Genomic DNA, 22,727 nt, shown 5'->3' with positions numbered 1-22,727 from the left:
TTCAGTGCAGCTCAGTGCAGTTCAGAACATCTCCTGTGTACCCTAAACTCCATCCTATCAATTTCAAAGTACGTAAACATGTTTCAGCCCCCTGGATGGAGAAACTCATGGGAATTTCAGATTCAGTTTGAAACTGAATTACAAATTACAAATAAATGCTGCTGGGCAGATGAAATTCTGCAGGTTGGATCTGTAACCGCACATTCTGCTCCTGAGTTACCTTTTGTCTAATGTTCTCCCTTTAGCAATTTCTCCATTTTGTGCTGCAAAAGGCAGATATCTGCTGCTTCACTGCTTGTAAATCTCATTTTCTTCATGGCACCTGCTAATGCTGCTCCTGAGGTCCTGCAGGTCTGGGTTTGTTTTCTTCTCAGGTACCCATTAGGAAAAAGGAACCAAACTGCAGGGACTGAACACCTTTGAGAACATCACCTTCCTCAAACTGGGCAGAAAGTTTGGGGTTCCTCTGGAGAGAGCTAACAGGATGATTGATTGTCTTGGCCTTGTTTCCACATGAAACAAGGTTAAATAAAAGCCCCACAGATAAAAAATTATGGAAGCCTCTTTCAGCCTTAGGAGAATCCTATGCTGTCATCCCCAGTACAGCCAGCTGGTGCTCTCACCCTTCCTCTCCTCACAGAAGTGTGCCAGACACCGAGATTATGACCTGTGTCGCTCACAAATAGTCTCAATGTTTAGACTTCCTTCCCAGCCACTGTGTGTCCCCAAGGAGACCATCATCTTATTTTACAGTAACAGACTAGTTCAATCTGTTTTACAAGTTGCTTCCAGTTCCTGGGTCCTTTCCTCTTGCTGCCACAACCCAAAAGCCAGACAGGTTTCTGTGGGGTGGGAGCTGACTTCTTGCACCCTTTGTTTGCTCCTGCTCATGCCTCACTGATCCCCCTCCAGCACGAAGCTATCCTACATCTTTCCATTCTGTGATAAGGGCAACATATGTCTGGATCACATATCTGGATCAAAGATTCAAGCTGTATCTTTAGGAATCGCCAAGAAAAAATACTCCTTGATCCAGCCCATGTGTTGCTTCTCCATCCTGGTGCCAGAGCGTATGATTTGAGCGAGGCACCCACCCACCTTACGCCTCCTGAGGAGAGCTCTGCATCACTTACGCTCGTGCACGAGAGCTGAGAGCCGCACAGTGCTGCTCCTCTTCCTCTCTGTGAGAGTTAGATCCAGGCTGTCACACTCCTTCGCTTTTCTTGCTATTGCAGGTCAGCCCTTCCTGCAATAGTGGGTACTTGTCCCTGGCATTGTGGGGGGAGTGTTCTGCCTGGGTGAGCCTTGGAGAGAAGTTTTCCCAGAGCTTCTGTTTATGTTAAATCACTTCCTCTGTTATCTTCCAGGGGAAAATTATTTTATATTTTTTTTCCCAGATGAAGAACATTAATGCCATTAAAATAATAAGAGAGTTGGAGCATCCCTTTGTTTATAGAGGGACATGCCACAGTGACAGGCACAATATAAATAGCTAAACACTGAGGTAACCAAACACTTAAGCTGATGAAAAAACCCCAGCATTTTTCTCATTCCAAATTCTTTAGAGTAATCTGATTTGACCTCCAGCACAATGCATACTTTAATGATGCCTGAATAATGACTAGGCAAGGAATTAACTCCTACAGTGGGTTAATGCACTCACTTTCACCCAGAAGACCTAGGCTCAAATCCCAAATAAATCAAATGGATTTGGTGATCTCATTCCAGTTCCTCACGGTCCTTTATTCACACCCCGTGATTTGATGGAGCCGGCAGCCCCTGCCTGCCTCCTGCAGAGAGGGGCCAGTCTTTGGGGAGCAGAGATGGTGTGGGTTGGGGGGGGGTGCAGCAGCAAAAACCAGCAAATCCCTCTGATCCAGGGATCTCAGCTACTGAAACAACAGGGACAGAGATAGGGAGGGCTTTCACAGATCAACAGTGTTGCCACATCACTTCCTGGGTGTGGGACATTCACTGTTGTCAAACACCTTGATGTTAAAAAAAATAAACATTTTAAACTGCATAACTGGTGCTTGAATATAAAGTGCCTAAGTGTGACCAACCAGAGGTTTGTCTCCCCAGGTTTGCATGCAGGAGAGCAAACATAATTCACTTAGCCTCTGGCAAGGTTAAGGGAAGTCTTGAGTAGGTGCCTGTGCTGACAGTATTTATGAATCTTATGAAAGTGTCAGCAGGGTGGGATGAAACCATGCACCTATCAAACAGGAAACACAGAGAAAAGATATTTTTCTGGTGTCCGGTTTTCTACTTTTGTGATCACTGCTAAGGTCACTTGGATGACAATGGAACCTTTGGGTGGCATTTCCAAATTCTGTAACCAAAAGCCAGACTGCTGGCACCCATACTGGAGCCTACAAAATACGTCAGTGAAAGCTGAAGTTGTCCACAGCTATGAAAATTACATCACTCCTGCCTAGGAATTCCACTTTGGTTAAAAAAAATTGAAAGGCTGCTTTGTTTTCTTCTATTTTTTTTATTTTTTTTTAGCTTCTCCTGCTAAGACTGTAACAAAGTCACAACCAGTAACACCACAGACAAGTCCCAAGGAAATAACTGAGGAAGAATATCCTTTTACCTTTCCAAAGGTGGGCAGCAAAACATGAAGGTTGATGAAACAAAGGCTGTGTATCCATGCAAATGTAACTGTTATTGAAAACACCATGTGGGTGGTGTGCTCTATCCCAAAGAAGACAGAAACATTGGTAGTTTTACAGATTCAGCATGGAAATCTAAAATGACTAAGTGCTTTTTAAGATATTAACATGGACAAGTTTTAACAAGTTTAACTGTGCCTTTTTCTCAAAGTGCCATTGACTACAACGTGGAGGCCCCCAAAGCGATGTGAAGAGTTTGTGACAGCTGAGTAGCGCCAGCCAGTGAAATTCTGGTTACACCAGCATCCATGGAGGTTGCACCATCATTTAAATAGTGACAGGATGTCATCCTGTGTTTTCAAATTCTTGATGCATGTATTAATAATCCAGTCTTTGTGATGATGCCCATTGCAGAAACACTTAACACTTAAGAAAAGAGTTGAAGTTTCAGTCAGGAAATCAGAGGAATGTTGCTAGCACCAAGCAGGATATCCTTCCTGTGCTGACTTGACAGTGAGAAGCTTTACTTCACATGTGAAGTACACAGGACAAACCAATGCAGCTGAATTATGAAGCCCCAATGATGTCTGCCAAGCAGGCACAGTCCTCAGCCTTTGTCACATCAATCCTATTTATTAGCAGTGGCAGAGGGGGTGTGCAAGGCTCTTTTCAAGCTGTAGCTCAGCAATTAATGTTTCTGGGCTTAGCTCAGTATTTGTGAGCCATACCTGAGGCACAGATGCTCTGTGCTGACAGAGGAAACTAAGGGTACACAGGGATAATGCAGCCCCTCAGCCTGACCTCTGGGAGCAGTCACATCTGGGAAGCAGAGCTAGGAAGTGATCCCAGCAGGGCACCACCCTCTTCCTACCTCCGGAGCACCTGTGGCTCTTGCCTGGGAAGTGCAGGGAAGTCCATGCTGCGTCTCCAGGTATGGAAAACCACATCCACTCTGTCACAGCTCACCACCCTAAGCCAACACAGCCAGTCACCAAGTTCTGGTTACTGGCAGGAAGCAGGAGCCAGCAACCACTGAGGTGGGTGGGAAAGGTGGCAAAACCTTGGGTTTGTACCCAAGTGAGCCCACAAACACCCTGATCTTCTGGGTACTTCATCAGGGAAAGCACTGCCACGCTGGGAAGTCCACAGCAGCTCCCAGGGCGTGACCCATGTAAGCCACGGGAGGCTGCAGCAGCAAAGGATGCAGAGGCTTTTAAAATATCACGCAGACCTGCTGGAGCCGGATGGGGTCAGCCTGGCTTCCCAGCCAGAGGGCACAGAGAGAACACAGGCTGGCAGAGGTGCTCCTGCCGGCCCGGAGAGATGAAGCCATGGAAGCGGGCAGCGAGAGACCAAGCGAAATTCACCTCGCCCACTACACTCGCCACACGCACCGGGGGCTGCTGCTGCCACAGAGACCGGCGGTCAGGAGAGGCTCTTCTAAGCCCTTCTCTGCCAGGAGGGTTTGCGGCGCTGGGCGCTGCCCTGTAGCTCGAGGTACAAGCCCGCGGCGATGGGTTTGCGGCAGGGTCTCCTGAAGCTCTCTGGCTCCCGAGGGATTTCCGGAGGCCAGCAGGGCCAGGCAGGCTGGCAGCCGGGGAGCCTCTGCCTTCGCCTGTGCCCCCGGGACAGGCACCGCGGCCCCGGGAGCCGCGCACGCCGCACTGTTTGTGCTCGCGCTGTTTACACACACGAATCTAAAGCATCTCCCCCGGTTTCTCCGCAAATTGCTGCATTCAGATGAAGTGGCAGCTGCTGTAATTAAGACACAGTTAATTACATATCCCCTTAATTGCAATGATAGGATTTTGTCAATTTGGTAAATAAGAATTGTTAGGTTTCTTCCGGCAAGTGCAGCCTCAGCAGGGCTCAGATGCGGCTCCCTTTGTCTCCCGGCACGGGGCGAGCGGGCCGGCCCCGGGCAGGGACGGCAGCGCTCAGGTGCCAGCGGTGCCTGCGCGGCTCTGTCGGGCTCCTGAGCAGCCCTTGCAGAGGGCAAATGTTGAGCCTGAGATCCAATGAAAGTGTGGTGCTGGGAAACTTCAGGGGCAGGGCGGGTAAGTTGGTAGGAGAAGCAAATTTTCTCCATTCTTTCTTTTTCTTTATTTATGAAAGAAAAAAATAATGGAAATTAGTTGGATTCCTGAAATCTCCCGCTCACCTGCTGCTGGGCACAGACCGTGGCCCTCAGTACAAAAGGTTGCTGTCACAACCTTTTAAATTCCAGCTCTGCTCACAAGAATGAGTACAAAAAAACCCGCCTCTGTCTATTTCTTTATTTACTGTGTCTGTTTTTCTCCGTTACTGCCTCTGTGGAATTTGCAAACTGTTCTTCTAATTCGCCAAGCTCTAGCACATGCCCTCTGTCCCTGACAATTTCTGGCTCTCACATCCTGTGCAGCCCCACAGCTGGCAGGCTTCTCTTCCAGGGACAAGACTCCACCTGCACCAAGATTACCATGTTGATGTAATTTTGTCTGAAAGAAGAAAACAGGAAGACAGAAGGGCTGCTAAACACGAGGGCTGAATCTAACCATCATCACCTGTTTCTGGATGAGAGGCTGATCTGGACTCCTGCAGGAATGGCCAGAGCCTGGAGTGAGCAAAGCAGTCAGCGTGGAGACCCCTTTCCATCCTGCTCTGGAGGCTGCTTGGTACCGATGAGATGTATGTCCCTTTTGGAATTTTAGTGATTCAGTATACAGAGCTGTCATCCACATTATTTAATGAAATGTGGTTGACTGAACAAATATGCTCAGAGTGCTTGCACACAAAAAGAAAAGTGGCAGCAAAAAATTATCTAACTACAGCCAATTATTTAAGATCACCCTAGACTTAGTAGTTAGTTATGATTATCTAGAAAATAATGAAAATACTGTTTATTTGCCTCCCAATTCTTCATCCAACAGGCAAACTCAACCTTTCCCCTCATGGGAAGCACCAAGCACCACCTCTGTGTGAGCAAGGCAAACTGGTTTGGCACAAGGCTCAGCAACCAGAAAGCAAAGATCAGGGTATTTTCTTGACAGCATTGGAAAGCTGTTGGTATCAGCTCAAATGGTGACACATTCAGACTTGTAGGATGTTTTCATAAGCCAACAGAGGAATGTGGTTAGATGAAACTACTTTGGAGTAGGTGCAGAGTTGGTCAGGCAACAAACAAAAAAAATCACATCAAGAAAGTGGTTCATCTTCAAACAAGGAATTCAGTGAATGGGTCCTGTTTCATATAATTCAAATTTTTCACCAGTGAAGTCAGATATAGTAAAAAGAGTGTCCTTAGTAAATGTGCAGGTGATGCAAAGCTGAAAGGAACTAAAAGTACATTAGAAATCAGGGTAAGAGTTCAAAATAATTTTAACAAATTAGAGAAATGGTCTGAGAAAAATAGGCTGCAATGCACTAGGGCTGTGGGCAAGTTTCTAAGTGTAAGCAAAAAAAATATCAATAAAGCAAATGGAAAATGGACTGGAATATGAATCAGCAAAGCAATGACATTGAAAAGCTGGAAAACATCATACCACAATCCATAATTAAATTTCCTGATACAAGATACTTGATTTCATCCATCCCTTACACTCACATGCAAACATCAATGAACAAACTGTAACCATTTTCAGGTCTCAAGTCCCCAGGGACAGAAAAAAATGAACAGAACACACCACTTTGGACATCTCTAAAAATTACCTGCAAGCAGAACCTCAGAGAGTTAATCAGCCTGAGGAAAACACTGGGACACAGCAAATACACAAAACAGTACTGCAGGGAAAAAAAGGGAATAACCTGTCCTCCCTATCCATAGCAACTAACCACAGAAAAGCCAAGCCTAAACTTGCTGAGGAGGGCTCTGAATGGCTGGTAGGAGAAACTCTCCAAGGGTGAAACACTGGAACAGATTAGCACAGAGGGCTATGAGGTCTCAGGATAAGAGTTTAGGTCTCTGTCACTAAAGGCAGAAATCCTCCTATCCCAGAACCTCACGGTCTCTCCTGGCTTCAGGACATTGTGTCTCAGAAAAAAGCAAAGCCCTTCCTTCTCCCCTGCCCCACCTTGGTTTTTCTTGAGGTCTCCCTATTCCAGTGCCAAGATGTAGGTCATAGCTCATATGACAGAAGGGTGCATAAAAAATCCAGACTCAAATTACACCTAGGCTTCTAATTCCAGAAACGTTGAAGAAAGATTTACCTTCTGTCTACAGCAAGTAAGATGCACTGGAGACTATGTCCAATAAGATGTCAGCAGAAGATTTACCCTTTAAGACCCAACCCTGGGCTCCCTCCCACGTCACATCTTTTTTATTTTCTCACCCTTTGATGTTCTTCTTTAAACTTCACCAGTTAGGAAATGCTTCTACACTTAGATCTAGGAGTAACTTGAGGAGAATGCAACCTGAGGATTAGCAGGTACTAGAGTCTAATTTACTAAAGTGCAGCAGCACTCAGGATGATGACTCAGGTATGCAGGGACACAAGTTTCCAAGTGTTTGTTGACACATCCTCTCCCCTGTCCAGCTCTTAATCTCCCAAAACACCACTCCATTTTGTTGTGTATATACTCAACTGCAACACTGCCAGTAGCCTCACAAAGCTGACAACTGTGGGACTGCTCCCCTTACCCCTTGAAAACCAGTAAGGAAAGAAGGAACTATTACAAAGCCAGGCTTGGTGAGGTCTTGCTCCCAGCAGCTTAAGCAAGGCAAAGGGAGCCCAAGCTGACAGCACCCGTGATTGTACCCGCAAGATTTGCCTTTCCTAATCTTCATCATTTATCTAAGTCTGTAACCTCACTGCATGGATGAGGAAAGGCAAGCTCACATGGCAGCCTCAGTCTTTGCCCAGTCTGTAAGTAGAAATACCACTTAGTTAAAAAAATATTGCTGGTATGGCTTTCCTTGGTTCTCAAAAGCAGTGTAGACTTCATCCTAGAAAAACAATTCCTTTTCAGCATATTAAGTTTGAAAAAGTTCAAAACCAAGATTAGGCTATTTTTTAGTGGATTATTATTATTTAGCACAAGAAGTAGATTACGGATGGTCCTGCAAGTTTAATTGCATGGCTGTGGTATTTGGATGTACTGCTTCCCCTTGACTGCACATGCTCCCTGCAGGTCCCTACATGAAGTATTTAACCTTTGCCTTAAAACTCCTCCTGATGGGGCTGTCTCTTAAGACTGGAGTCACTCTTGCTCACAGCATGATGAGGTTTTTTAATACAGCAGGTTTGAAAAGGTGCTGAGATTTACAACTAAAGTTTTATGTGCAAAGTTACTAGAGAAAGATGTAACCCAAGCATTCTAATGGCAAATTTAAAAGCTATTTCTGGATGTATATCCAGGGTGAGAGATAAAATTCTGTCACGAGGGCCCTTGAATTGTACACCAGGAGACAGACAAGCAACCCAAAGTTTGGAAGAAACCTTGTAGATTCTGTAGTAGACACAGTCACTACTGGCATTCTCTCAGGTAGCTGGGCTGGCAACCTGAATACATGATTCCTGCTGGAGGAAGGAAGATGCAACCTCCCCCATTTCCCAAAGATGAAGGATGAGAAATGCTTCCTGCTGAAGCCACGCCAGGGTAAAACTGGAGAAGAATCACCCCCAGGGACGAGTTGGGGAGAGGAGAGGAATCTCTGTTGGTGCTGCTGACTATGATGAGGACAACAGTTGTGCAGAACTGGCTGACAGGGATATGGAAATGTTGGTAAATATAACAGTGATTCTCAACAGCTCATATTGTGTGTGAGTGTTGGAGTTGTCACTTTTGTATGTTGTATAGCTACATTTTCCAAGATTGACTGAAATTATCTAAAGCATGAAAATACATTCTTTTGTAGACTGGATTGGATAAGGAGTTTTTACATCGTGCTCTGCAACTAAGTGGAAGATGCAGTGGTCTTAGTTTCAGAAAAAAATGGAACTGTGGATGTGTTCAAGGAGTTTCTAAGACGGTTGTGTCATGATATACTATTCAAAACAATACTCCTACTTAAGATCTCTGGTGAGAACGAATTTTAACATCCAACTCCTGGAGCTGCAATATTAATTCACACTCCAGTGAAGTATTGCCATGGAATAGCCAAAACATAATTCATCGACTTTGATGGGCAACAAAGCACAGAAAACATCTACTTTGTTTTCCAAATACTGGTGAGTCAGTGTTTTACACACAGCAGCCAAATTTCATTCCTCAGGAGGCAGAATAAATTATTACTTAATTGTGACAAACAAGCAGACCATATCAGACCATGGATAAAATGAATCAGTTTGTGAAGAAATTCTGCCTTGAGTCACAGAACAGCACATTTTTGTCCTGTAAATAAGTCAACCGGTTCCTGCATTACTTTCTACTCTAAGACATGCCACTAATCATGTGCAACTCATTCTAGAAACTCCCTAGTTCTGCAAAATTTAACCTTATGTAGAACCTTTTCTGTTACATGCAGTTGCTGTTTCTTTTCTTCCTGAGGGTTTTCCAATAGGCATGCTAGCCCATAGTGAATTTTGCTATCAAAATGGGGATTAATACACTCAAGCCACATAAGCATATTGTTTTAGATTCAGCAGCAGCTCCTTAACAAAAGCACAAACCAACAAAACACCCAAATATTTTACACTAATGCTTGTAGGAATTTGGCATGTTACACTCTGAAAAAGAAGCTAAGTGAGTTTAACAGATCCTGCACCAATCCTGCCATCAGCCTCCTAAACCACACAGCACATGGTATGTGCACAGGTCAGGCTATCAGCTGCATAAAAAACATCCACTGAAGATTCTTAACATTCAGAGTGGTACATTTTTGGAGGGAAAAAGTTTGCTCAGCTTTTAATTCTTCTATTCAAAAAATTGCATGCATCTGCATAAATTCACATTTTTTCAACAGAGGCAAGATTTTTGCCTTGTGATCAATGTCATCCCCTTATTCATTTGTAAGCTCTCTATTGGGACAAATGTATTTCTCTTCCATGACCACTATACAAAAAAAAAAACAAACAACCTTTCCACAGCTTGTGTGGGATTCTTGCTCTCTAGTCTGCTGCTCATACCTTCACTTCACTATCTTCCATTTGCTTCCTTCATCAGCTCAGCTGTTCATCCTGGAAAGGATGTCTGGTTTCTGTCATGAGCAGTTAGGATGGCTCCACAAGTCACATGCATCCACAGGAGCTCCAGGGTAAGTTTGTGAATTGAAGTAAACCCCTGAGACCTGTGGAATAAGCCTTCCCCCTTTTATGCCTATTGTGGTCAACACTGCAACAACTTCTAGAGATTTATTACTTTTATCTACAAAAGTAACAGGCAGAGGAAACCAAAGCTACATTCAGAAGTTTTTTGCCGTAACAGGAGTGCTGCATGGCCTGAATTTATCATAAATTTGAGAATCTTGAATGGAAATTGCTGTAAAGAAACCTGGATTTTTTTCCTCCCCCATGAAAATTTGTAGTATTGCACATTGACTTTGAAGTGTTTGATGAAAAAAAAGAAGTAGAATGTTGTAGGCTATTTATATTGGGTACTCAAGGCTTTGAAAATCCTATTGATACTGAACTAATGCAGTTAGTTGCTTGACTACAAGAGGCACAACCCTTATCGGGCTAATTAAGTCAGATGGAGCCAATCAAACAATACTGAATTATTAAGGTCTTACTGTACATTCTCAGGCTGTTAATATCTATTAGATTACAGCTGCATTATACTGAGTGCTCATTTCAGCAGGAGATTAGAAAGTACATTTATAATGCTGGCTACCCTTTGGGTGGATCATGGTATTTACATACCATATGTCAGCATGAGATTACAGAATGATTTATGCTTTTTGCCCAGACCTTTCAGTAAACTGCAACTGGCACCAGTAAACTACAAAGCTGAAATGCCATTCCATCCTGACTCCGACAATTCAGCTCCCAGAAAAAGACCACCAGTGACTGGTATCATCACGCTTCATTCAAAGCAAGAAATGACTTGCCCTTTCTCAACACAACAGTTTTCCTGTTGAGAGGGACACAGAAGATAAACTAGGGAGGTGTGCTTCATTATTAACAAGTTAATCCTAAATTGCATGCAGGGAAAAAAAGTGAATAGTCATCTCATGTTTTGGAAAAAAGAGCTGCCCCCAAAGCCATGCCAACTACCAACACTCAGGTACCCCAGTTCCTTATGTAATAACCAGACCACCTTTTGTAATCACCAGATTGCTGTCAACCAGCGAACAAGACAAGGAAATTAATCCGTCCTTGGGCAATTGTTATCTAAATATAGTTACTCAAATACACTATTGATAATTTCACTAGCATGCATCAAAAGAGCTAAAAAGACCTGGATGCATGCACAAATAGATTAATCAGTGAAAAAATCTAATGGAGTATAAGAAAATACATTGCTTTGATACACTTGACTAGTGGTTCCAAAGTGGCAGTGAAGGACACTGGGATTTAACACAGCGTTGTCTGTCTAAAGCTGAATGGAAGATATTTGAATGTGTATCTATTGCAAGATATTTTAAAGACAACAAGTCAAATGGGTTGTTACACTCCAATCAACAAAAAATGGTGTAAAATTTTAAGTCAATAATGACTCAGCTGTGTGTAAAGAGGGATGCACAGCAGTCTACACCTTACCTTCAGTATGTAAAGCTGTCAAACACCAAAAGTGCGTTTGATTACTATACCACCAGGTTTGTTAAGTTTCACTGTTTCAGAGACTATGAGCAGTATGGCCAGGAGAAAAAAACTCACCTGACTGCATTGTCTATTTCCTTCCCAGCTATTTTGCCCTTTATTTTTTCTAAACTACTCACATATTTATGTTTCAGTAAAAGATCTGGCTGTGACAGCAAAAGGTAACAATCATCTTTTATCAGAAAGTAGATTTCCAGGATGATGGTAGATGAAAGCACCGTGACATCAACATCACATCTGCCCCTTCACCTGAAGGTTTCGTGCATTAGCTGCATGTCAAAACCCAATTACGTGTGGAACACAAATGCAAAGGCTAAGCAGCAGAAGTATCCCTCACTTTCCCTTATTTAGTTAGTAAAGGAGGCTCACTAATCTGTAGGGACATAAGGGCTATTAAATGCTATGGTACAGCACAAGCCTCGGAGATTGAGCCTTGTAAATATTTCAGCAGCAGCAAGAACAGAGTGAGATCAAAATGCCTTGTCTGTCATCAGCCTTGTCTGGTCTAACAGGTATCTGTGCCTCCTGTAAACATCCCATTAGCAGGAGGGGACACTTGGAGGAGAATCAATTTCAATTACTATCCTATGCTGCCATCCTCTCCCCTTACATGGCAGCAACTGAAGAGCCTTGAGAGAGAGAGAGAGAGAGAAAGACTTTTGCAAATGAGTGGGGAAATTCCTTTGAGAATTAGTTCAATTCCTTTCTTAACTAATGAAGTAGGGGTGAGGCAGAACATAGAATTTTATCTAGAGCTAAAAAACTACATATGTCTTCAAAGCCATTTACCTTTGCCCCTGCTGGACTCAGAGCTGAAGGTAAAGTATTAGGCTGCTGTTTGTCGTTCTTCCGGCCGTTCCCAATCGGAACGACAGCTGTTCTCTTCTTCCTTCTTGGTTCCACAGTTGAACATGAAGCTTGAAAGAACCCCTGTAACTTGTGGTATTTGTTCCCACCACACTCAGGGTAGTGATTACAACCCATCTATTTCCCCATCTGTACAAATGAAATAACGGGGAGAAAAGGAGGGAGAAATTTGGTAGGGTATAACCCAAGGAAAGTGTGCACCAGTCTAAGAATTCACTCCAGGAAAACTTAGGCAAAACTAGCATGCAGAAACAACATAAAACACTTTACAGATGCCAAATGTAACCACCTGAAATCGAAAAATTCTTTGTTCCAGGTCATGGGAATAAGTACACACCAACAGATCCTAGGCCACATATACCTTGGACAAGTTCTGCTTGGAGAAGGTTTTCAACTTTCCAGGCCTGCCCTTGAATGGAAGAATCAAAGAAAAATCTCAGCTGAATTTAAAAGACAGAAAAATAACATAAATCACTATTGCATCCAAGGCAATTCTATTTTGTTTCTTTCAAAGTACTGCACAAATACTTAGTATATCATTTTAGGCTACTGCTGTATTGCTCAGAAACACTGCTGCATTGGGGAATATGAATTCCTCCACTGAAAAACAACAGCAGTTTGTACAGTGGAGTTACAACAGTGGAAAAATTGAAACCTTGAAGGTCTCAGCTTGGCAGAAGTGAAACACAGCTCTATAGATGTGTTTTATTTATTCACTGACTGAAGGAAACATGCCCCCATTTATTTATTTATTTATTCACTTCTTGAACCAGCTAGGCCCACAGGTAGTTTCAGTGACAGCACAGATCGCCTTGGTGCCGTCTACAGCTATAGGGGAACAATACTTAGTAATTATTACCTATTGTTCACATTGCAGCATCAATTCCCTCTACTGCCTAGAAAAAAGTAACTTTTTTTCCTTCTAAATAAACACTGAAATTTATATTTCACACAGTTCTAGCCCTCCTTCTCTCCATCTGGGAACCAGGAAAATATTTTAAATTCAAGATGTCCTTTAGCTAGGGAGGGATAGTATGGTTCTCTCCTGGACTGTAAGGCTGACAGCAAAATTAGATCTTCATCTTCTCCAGAAAAAAAAATGAAAATGTATGACATTGCTTGCTTTTTAATACTGATGAGAATGATCTTTACATGCAATGCTGATACAAAAGTTTCTCAGTGTATTTGCCAATTTTCCAGCATTCTGTGGTATCCACCTCTTTCCTCATCTTACTCAAGTAAAATACAGCCCCCAGTAACTGCTCTGTCACATGCAAGCAATTCAACAGAAAATGCTCCATAAAAATTAGCAGTTTTATCCTTCAACCCTCCTGTCTCTCCTCTTAGGATGAGCAATTTTATTTTGTGTCAGTTTAGAATATAAAAACTGTGCTCACCACCTCAGCAGCAGCATAGTCCAATAAATTATTAAATTTCAGGCAACATGTGGTTAGTCAAGACAAACAAGAAGGCCTCGTATATTTTATTTTGCATTAGAAGTTTCTTATATTCATTCATATATTCTTATATGCAGCCAAAATCTACTAAACTAAATCTGAAACTATTGCCCCACCCTGATACAAACTTGGGTTTAGGAAACAAAGGAAGTTTTATTTGAACTGAAAAGGAAGCACATGAATACCACAGCACAGTGTATAAAAACAGTCTCATTCTCAGTAATCTGGAAAGGGAAAATGCAATTACTGGGTTGTTGAAAAAATAAATCAGATTCTTTGGAATAGATAATAATGGTTATAAATTTAAATAATTCTTGAATATTTCCACATTTCCCAACAATAATTCAAAGTATGTCAGATGTCCTGAGGTGAACACTTGTTATTTACCCCACACCCAAAGCAAATACATGGAATACATTAAATGTTATTTCTAAAGCATCTTCATTTTATAAATACTGAAGTATCTGCACTTTGGCAATCCCCCAGAGAAGAATCTTCAATTGACTCTGAAGAAAGGAATTTAGAAGGGCATCAAAATGTTAGACTTCTCACAAAACATAAATATAACCCCATTTAATTAGGGGAACAGTTTAAGAAGATACACTTGGAAGCAGATCAGAAGCACACAGTTTTTAAAATGCCAGGAAAGAAAGAGTAACATTATAAAGCATTTAACTCAAAATCAGAACGGTTCTTTAATAATTGCAAATGAACTTTTTACAATATCAGGTTTCTAACTTTCTGGGCACACTTCCTGGTAAACACTTGAGTATCCTCTGTGAGTTACAAAGAGTAAGTTTCCTGTGTTATACAGCTAAAAAAACCTGGACATTCATAACAACTTGGCATCACACCTTCTTTTAAAAAAGATCACACAATAATTTAGACAGCATTTATAGCATTATAAAATCAGACTCCTCCTCTTAAATCACTCACAAGAGCAGTCATTAAGAATACAACAGCCTTAGGAATACAAATAATGAGGATGTAAAACTATTTGTGCAAAACTGCATTATTTTTACTGTCTAAAATTTCAGGGAAGTAACACCGCCAAAAGCAGAGAGAGGATAACGAAGACAAATAGTCATGAAAGCAATGCTACCTTAGATTTTCAAACAGGAATTACATTATGAAGTACATATTAGGTAAAGAAAAAAAATCTGATGGCACCTTGAACAACAATGACAAGTGTCCTGGTAATTGCAGATGAACAGGAATTGATACAGGTTCATGTTAAGAGTCTCTTTGAGGAGTAGCAATTGATCTGGGGGTATCAACTCTAGCATTTCTTCCCATGCAAGAATCTATCTTTCCAACATCTTTGCTTTGCGGGCTACTAATGCATTTAAGAATGAGCAGTCTTTTGAGGAGTGTGCTTTCTTCCATGCATCTGAAATCTTTAAAACAGCTGGATCATTGATTCCCTGGATTTCCCTACTCCAATCCATTTAACTGCAGGAGAGAAAAGCAAACTTCTATTGTAAGTAATACAAAGCAAGAGGAGATTGTATCTTAAGATACAAACTCATCTTCTTAAGCACCACATTTTGAACAAAAACACAGCATCTACTATTCACACATTAAGAAATGGTAACTTTGTCTAATGGTCTCAAAGAATACACTGATAACTTCAAAAAGCAGGTATTCCTGAAACTGCATAATACATTATTCACTTTTTCAAATTATAAGAGAAAAGATAGTCAGAAACTATCAGAAAAGTAAAAAAATTGCATAATCTCCTAACTCCAAGCTTTGGATGGAACCAAAGGATCACCTTTATTAGGGAGCATAGTGAAATGTATCAGTTCAGGACCTCTTACTGATATATACAGTTCATCATACTAATTAATAACCCATAATCACACTGACTTGACTATAGTAGTGAAACTAAATCCCAATTGTAACAAGTCTAAAATACACTTGAGCAAATTACGAAAAAAATAATAAATAAATAATTGAACAAGAACTATAGTATAAGCCAAAGAAGGAATGTATATTAAAAATTCTGAAAATTTTGAGTTCAACAACTAAATAAAAAGTAGCTATACTATAATCACCAGTGGCACCAGGTACATCATAATAAGCACAGATAGAAAATAGTTTTCAGTATTTTGCGTGTTTTGCATTAATACAGAATACCAAACAGATTTCATGGAGCAGGAATAAACCTGACAACAAGAAAATTTGTTTTACTTACCAGGAACACCCAACTCCATTTCTATAAAACGAACGTAATTTTGTGCATTTACAGGCAGCTCATCAAACGTCCTGGCATTTGATATGTCCGTAACCCATCCTGGGAGTGTCTCATACTGAACCTCTACTTTGTTTAAGACTTCGTGGTTGGCTGAGAAACAAACAGAAACAAAAATGTTATGTCCATGGGTACTGTATATTCTCTATTATGAAACATTAATGGTAAAGCTTTTATTCTTTCCTTACACACAGAGGTTTGCTCAGAAGGTAATACAAGCACTGCAGCCGCTAAAGTGTTGGGTTTTCATTAATATAATCATAGGGGGAAAAAAATCCAGAAACCATCAGGAGTCAGACTTTAGGAATTCCAGTGCTCAGTCACATGCATATATTTTGCTGAAACCATTATTTTTTCAGTTCAGAAAACAGCTTTTCAGGAAAGCAATTCCCCAAAATGTCCTGATTTTTTTTTTCTTCTCAACAAATACTGAGATACAGATCCCTCTTAATGAAGGAATTGAGAAAGCAAAATTAAGAACCAGCTTGTAAGTATCAAGCAGCTAAAACATATTTTAAAATGGTGTAGGACTGTACCTTTTACTAAACATAAGATGTAGTTAAGACTTAACAGACTTCTGATGCTCACAGACCCTTTGTCCCAAAACTCTGTGTGGAGTCCCACTGGATGTATGAACAGTAACTGTTCCCACTACTTCTCAGAACAGAAGCAGTATTTTGTCCTTCCTTTAGTAACTTGCTACAATGTTGTCCTATGAATCTATGAATCCTGTGATGATTTCTTATACTGAAAAACATGCTGGGCATACTGCTCTGGAACTGAAACACTCCAGTAATTATCTGAACATTAAGTCTTTCAATGATACAGGGCAGCAAAAGAAAGGGCTTAAGTCTGAAAATGGGCAGAGTCAGGCATTCCTTCTTGCCTTCATGAAGAAGAGGGCATAATAACTAATGTTATATAGGCTCTGTGTCTCAGTTCAAGGCACTCCTGCCAGGACAGCTACTCAGCCTGGAAAAGGGTTTGAAGTACAAGAGGCACAGTAGAGATGCAACTACAAAGCCACATGCTAATCTAATGTGTGCAGCCAGCAAACTCAAGCTCAGCACATTGAACAACTTGTCCTGATGCAGGAAATAGTTCAACAGCAGCAGTGCTGTATCGACTGCCTTAATGGACTAGGCATTTTCAGAAAGAAAGAAGACTGCTCTGCTGTCCTCCAAGTCTCTAACATCAAATAAATGTGCAAAGTTTTGGACCAAGGTGTTCCCAGGTTAAGGGAATCCTGAACCAATACTCATGGCAACGACAACAGACAAGCACATTAAGAATGTTTAGTTGTAGGAGCCAAGCTAAGCACTTTATTGTGAGCAGTAACAACTGAGGCGCTGTCTGCTGTCCAGGTGATCTGTACAACAGAACAAACACACTCCAAGTGCAAAACCACAAACTGATCTCCCAGCAGGGCAGATGGTTGCTAACCTCACTCTTTCTGAAGAGGTAAAGTGAATGAACACCTCATCTTAGATGTTGACAGGCCCTTTTTCTTTGAAGCCTCTCTGATGAGGTTATAGGGAGACAGCTGAATGCATTTAGTACTGAACAGTCTAATATTGACTACAATCTTCCATTAGCCTGTGTTAGTTCAATTCTTTATGTTCCCCTAAGAAAGAAGAAAAAGAAGGGATGCATTGTTTTATGTTTCAAAGGATTCTTTAATTTTGCTCCAGCAGGTGTGATACAAGATGACGTGTGGTAAAGACAAGTCAGAAATTGAGCTCAGTGTAGTACCAGATCTAGACACCATCAAGATTACTCTTAGATTTTCACTGAGGGGATTTATCTTTAAAGGTCTCTAGAATATTCCTTAACAGGTTAACTATATAACAGAGCAAATATAATGATATCATAATTTGAAGAGTGATGTGATGTTACTTCCAACTCAGAAAAAAACCCCTCAGATTTGGGACCTGGGAACCTTTGTAAGACAAAGATACTCCAGCAATTTAGAGAAACTGAATATGGAAACAGTCATGTAGCTCAGACCAAAGGTGTATCCAGAATAGTGTCCCAGCTCTTTAATCTACAGCAAATGCCCAGGGAAAAAGTGCAAGAAAAAAAAAAAAACATGAAAGTAAAGCTTGTCCAAAGTAATCTCCTAATTTCCTAAACATCTGTGTTTTCAAAGTCTCCTGAGCTAAAGGTTATGTCTCTCGGTGCTGAAATCAACTGATGTCTGAAATCAGACAGGAGACTTTAGAGAACTAGACCACAGCTTTCACATTTTTAAACTGATTGGCTCAAATCTAGCAGGAAGTTCTGTCTTCCATAAACCCCTGTCAATGGCCAGCAAAAGGCTACAGCCTCAGTAACACCAACTGAAGTCAGCCGTAAATTTACAAGACATTTTAGGTTCTTGCTTAAGAGGCAATTATGAAATGCACACAGAAAACTAAGCTAAAAAAAACCTGAGTGAGACTGGTATGATTCTCTGATCCAGGTGGAAAAAGGAAAAATATATGAAACATGGCACACTTTTCCTGATATGGTGGGTACTGTGTGCACTTCAAATTTAGAGACAGTCATTTCACAAGAAGGGTAAATCATGAACATCTCCAAGAGAGTGGGAGGGTAGGAAGAGGAGCAAGAAAAAGTCTGCCAGTGAGAGCTTCCCAGACTAGTTTTCTTCTAAATTACATTCAAATGTCAGTGGCCCATTTGGGGAAAAAAAAAAAAAAAATACAAGCACACAGCATGCAGAAATGTAGACATCAGAAACAGTCTAATGGTCTGCAAAACACAAAGTGGGAATAAAGTTACCTTCTGTTTTTTATGCCAGGGGCAGGACTAACCTGCAGCATGTGTGTTGAAATTGCTGCCACATGTTGAGGAGTATAGCAAAGAGAGGTGTGGAACACACAGAGGCACTGTGAGAGACAGCACCTTTCAGCTTACCAGAAGTTCATCTTAAACTCCTTCCTGACACTTTAAGAAAGACAGCATGTCAACAGCTTCTACTAAAGTTCTACCAGAATTCTTAGTTGTTCGTACCGGAAAGAAAAATACAGGCAGGCGAGCCACATTGTGCTGCTATTTCCAAAGGTCAGTTGTTACCTAGGGGTATACAGGGAACAAAGTTGCTCCCTCAAGAGTTGTATCTAACAAGATTCTGGCCCTGAGACATACAATGAATGAAAAGAAAGCCCACAAATTACTGATATCTGAATACTCTACAACATGACCACCTGCTTATGTCATCTTTAAGGATGGACTGTGAGAAAAGGTTTCCCTGGCTTGAGCCCAGTCAAACAACAAGCTACAGGAAAAGCATTTACTGAGCAAGTCTCAATTCAAACGTGCAATCTCCATTATGTTCAAAGGCCATTTCAAGTAAACACAAATGTCCTCAATGTTTGGTATGAGTATCAATCAGGTAATATTTGAGTCTTAAAAAGGCAAAAGCATTCCCTGGTTTAGTGGAAGACGAGTACTAAATTTCCTGAATCAAAGTCATTCAGCATGCATTCAGACTGGAACTGGCATTTCTGTTTCAAGATCCTGGACAGGAAATCAGTTAGAGAACTCCCATAAGTACATGAAGAAACAAAAGGGTTTTTTTAATTCCTTATGAATTACTGTTAACAGATATGTACTGTTTTCAAGGACTAGTGGCAGATCACCACTTATTCCTTTATATATAATTACTTTCTACTACATAAATCCTGCTATGAGTTGTATCCAATCACTACAATTGATATCCTCACCCACAAGAAGTTCTCCGATGATGATGATATCACGTGAAAAATTGTAACCTCTAAAAAATTGTAAACTGTGACCAGCCTCTAACCCTCAGGTACCAATTAAAATGAAAATAGGCATCTATGTGCACATTATGAAAATCAAGAAGCCCAATCTTTAGTACTGTTTTATGTTCTTTTTTTTCTGGAATATGTCTACCTATCACAAACTGAACAAGATCCATTACCAATAAAAGCACTGGCTTTGTGACAGTTGAATATTTGAACATGCAGGTACACTCTTGAAGTAAAAATGACCACTGTCCTCCTCAGGAACTACAATTTCTATCATGCTAAGCTGATGTACATGGGCCATGCATTAGAAAATTGTCTTGCTTTCACCTAAACTAGTTGTTAGTTTCTTGCCCCACCCCTTGTCTCTCTTTCACACTATGTAGCTTTTGTAGGTTTTTGGCTGCTCTGTGAATCATTAAAGGGAAATGAATTGTTAGAAAAGTACAGAGGGAAAGAAAAATTTGGCTTTTCAACAGGACCAGCTCTCTAATGGGGTTTAACGCACGCTTAAATGAAAACCTGGCCTGCTAAAAATGGGCATCAATACAGTAGTGGGAACAAGATAATAAAGTTTAGAGTATGAAACAAGCTTCCAATTTAGTTTAAAGATGATGCAGCCTGTATAAAATAAAAAGGACAAGTAGAAGCAACATTTATGTTTAACAAGCTTTATTTAGTTATTTGGATCTTTCTAGTAGATAAAACCCAGTATTTGGTAGAGGTATCTTTAGGGTGCAGGTACTGGTATGGTGAAAGATATGTCTGGTGCATCTGGAAGACATTAATAGCTTGATGTTGAAGTAAAATATTGCACTTTTAAGTTTTACAAGTAGAAGTCAAATGCATTTAAAAGTACCACATTACATTTCACCAAAATCTAGTATTTTTAAATAAGCAGTCTTACCAGGAAAATGAGGTATGATTTCACCATCTAGTTTGTATGCAACACCAACTTTGATTTCTGGAAATACATCCAGGATATCCAGTTTGGTAAGTGCCAATCTATAAAGAAACATTGCTCTGGTTAAACAAGATCAACAACTCTTGAATCTTATCACATTGTTAAAAAAAAAAAAAACCACACAACAAAGAATCAAACAAAATTGATTCCTGCAATTAATTTTATTTCTTTAGAAAAATATCTCATATAGCACTAATCTGTTGCCTGGTCTGACTGAAAAAAACACTCCAAACAAAAAAAAACAAAAAACAAAAAACAAACAAACAAAAAAACCCCACAAAAAAAACCTGAAACAAAACAACTGCAACAAAAAATGATTAAACAGGATTAGTTTTTGTGGCATCCTTCAATCTACTACTACATCAAAATGTCCAAAAAAAATCAAAGAACAGGTATTCTCCAAATGAATGAATTTTTCTATGGCTTTAAGTGTTACAATTTTAATTGGTGAGGGTGCTGCCAAGATACCTAACCATTTAAGGTATAACCATTTAAGAGGACCATTTCATTACATGATGCCTGTTGGTGTCTGTTCCTGTCCTCTGCCAAATGTTCCTGTCCTACAGTGAAGGCAGAAAAATAATCAAACACTGGCTCTACAAATACCTGGCTGCATATTATTTAAAACAAAACCCACAAAGAACAAGAAAAACAGAAGTATTTAAATAAAATATGTATTTACACTATTTGATCTGCTAGAAATTTTATAGCAGGTTCTTTCAGGCACCTATCTTTTATTTTTATTAACATCCCCAAGACATATCCATATTTTTAATATTTACACATACTAATGGAGTCACTGATGGGTTCCCATCTAGTTTTGAAGATAAACTAAGAAAAGAAATCTCCATAAAGGAGAGAAAAATCTACATGTATTAATATGTCAAATGTAAAAATATTTAATTATAAGAAAAATGAGAAACAGCTAATTTATCAAAATATCAAAACAATCAACAGAGCAATATTAACAGTGCAAATGTTACTAACTAGTATATGCACAATTTACAGTAATCCACAACATTTCATGATTTTCTGTCAAGTTGCCAGCAAAACTCAGCAAACAACTCACGCAGTAAATCCATTAATCATATAGACATATCGAAGTGAGACAAGGTCCAGCCAGCCACATCTTCTCTTCCTACCAGTGGTAACACCAAACTCTTTGCCTCTCTGTTGCAGCAATTCTCCAATTTCCTAACAAAGAATAAGACATATGACTGTGTGGGTTTCTTTTGATTTGCAATACATGATGTAAGTGTTTAATTAACATTTTACAATATATTGTAAATTACCTTGAAAGTCCTTCCCCCAGTTATTCACAATGCTGTCCATTTGGATGAAGACAGCAACACAAAATGCTCAAATTCACGAAAACAATTTTTAGGCAAACTTCAAAATTTGTTCCTGCTCTAACCTTCTATTCCACAGAAATGTCTAAGAAAATTGCAATCAGGTTTGGCAGTCCTGTAAGCTCAGTCTAGAATCAGAAGATTGAGACATCCAAACACACTGTCACCTATGTACTTGCACTTAACCATTGTTAACACTGACTTAATAAAAGACAGACAAGACACACCAAGTTATTTCACCCAGCAGGTCACACCTGAGGCTGTAATACTCACATTATCCTGTTCAGTAGGAAAGGCACCAATTCCAACTCTGGTTGTGTAGGCTTTCACAACCCCATACACTTCCCCAACATTCTGTGGCGGCATACCCAGACCTGTGCACACACCTCCAACTGTGCAGTTTGATGAAGTCACAAAAGGGTATGTGCCTATTAAAAACCAAAACACTGGCTTTAGAAAGTTATTAAAACACTGGGCTTAAACTGTTTGGTTTTTTAAAAAGCCTAACCTGGTGAGAAATAGTACTTGCACTGCACTTACCTAGATTTTAAAACTCTCAAAACCAAAACACACAATAAATGTATTTCACAGTCAAGAACGCATTCAATGGGCTCTTAGCTTTGTATGTCTGATCCACCTTCATTAGAAAAGGCAGAAATCTTACTACTTACTTCACCTGGTAAAGATGGACTATATACTAATTCTGAATGACTGTACAGGTAAAAAAAATGGAGTAAGACACACCAGAAAAACATGCCTTACTTTCTTACATTAAA

At 40.3% G+C, this 22,727-nt stretch overlaps 1 protein-coding gene across 5 annotated transcripts in view; it reads right to left on the bottom strand.

Annotated features, from left to right (window-relative positions):
• Window positions 1-13,607: 13,607 nt before the first annotated feature.
• Window positions 13,608-22,727, bottom strand: part of ADSS2 (adenylosuccinate synthase 2) — a 34,465-nt gene continuing 25,345 nt past the window's right edge. For all 5 annotated transcript variants that reach the window (XM_015621994.3, XM_033512604.1, XM_015621995.3 and 2 more), the window contains 5 exons: window positions 22,225-22,379; window positions 21,672-21,796; window positions 20,546-20,643; window positions 15,812-15,961; window positions 13,608-15,066 (listed from right to left, as the gene is read on the bottom strand). In XM_015621994.3, the coding sequence (XP_015477480.1) occupies window positions 15,014-15,066; window positions 15,812-15,961; window positions 20,546-20,643; window positions 21,672-21,796; window positions 22,225-22,379 (581 nt within the window). In that variant the 3' untranslated portion in view covers window positions 13,608-15,013. The remainder of the gene's footprint in view (window positions 15,067-15,811; window positions 15,962-20,545; window positions 20,644-21,671; window positions 21,797-22,224; window positions 22,380-22,727) is intronic.

This window comes from Parus major, chromosome 3 (assembly GCF_001522545.3).
Source record: "Parus major isolate Abel chromosome 3, Parus_major1.1, whole genome shotgun sequence".
Lineage (NCBI taxonomy): Eukaryota > Metazoa > Chordata > Aves > Passeriformes > Paridae > Parus > Parus major.
This window is presented reverse-complemented; position numbering and strand designations above follow the sequence as displayed.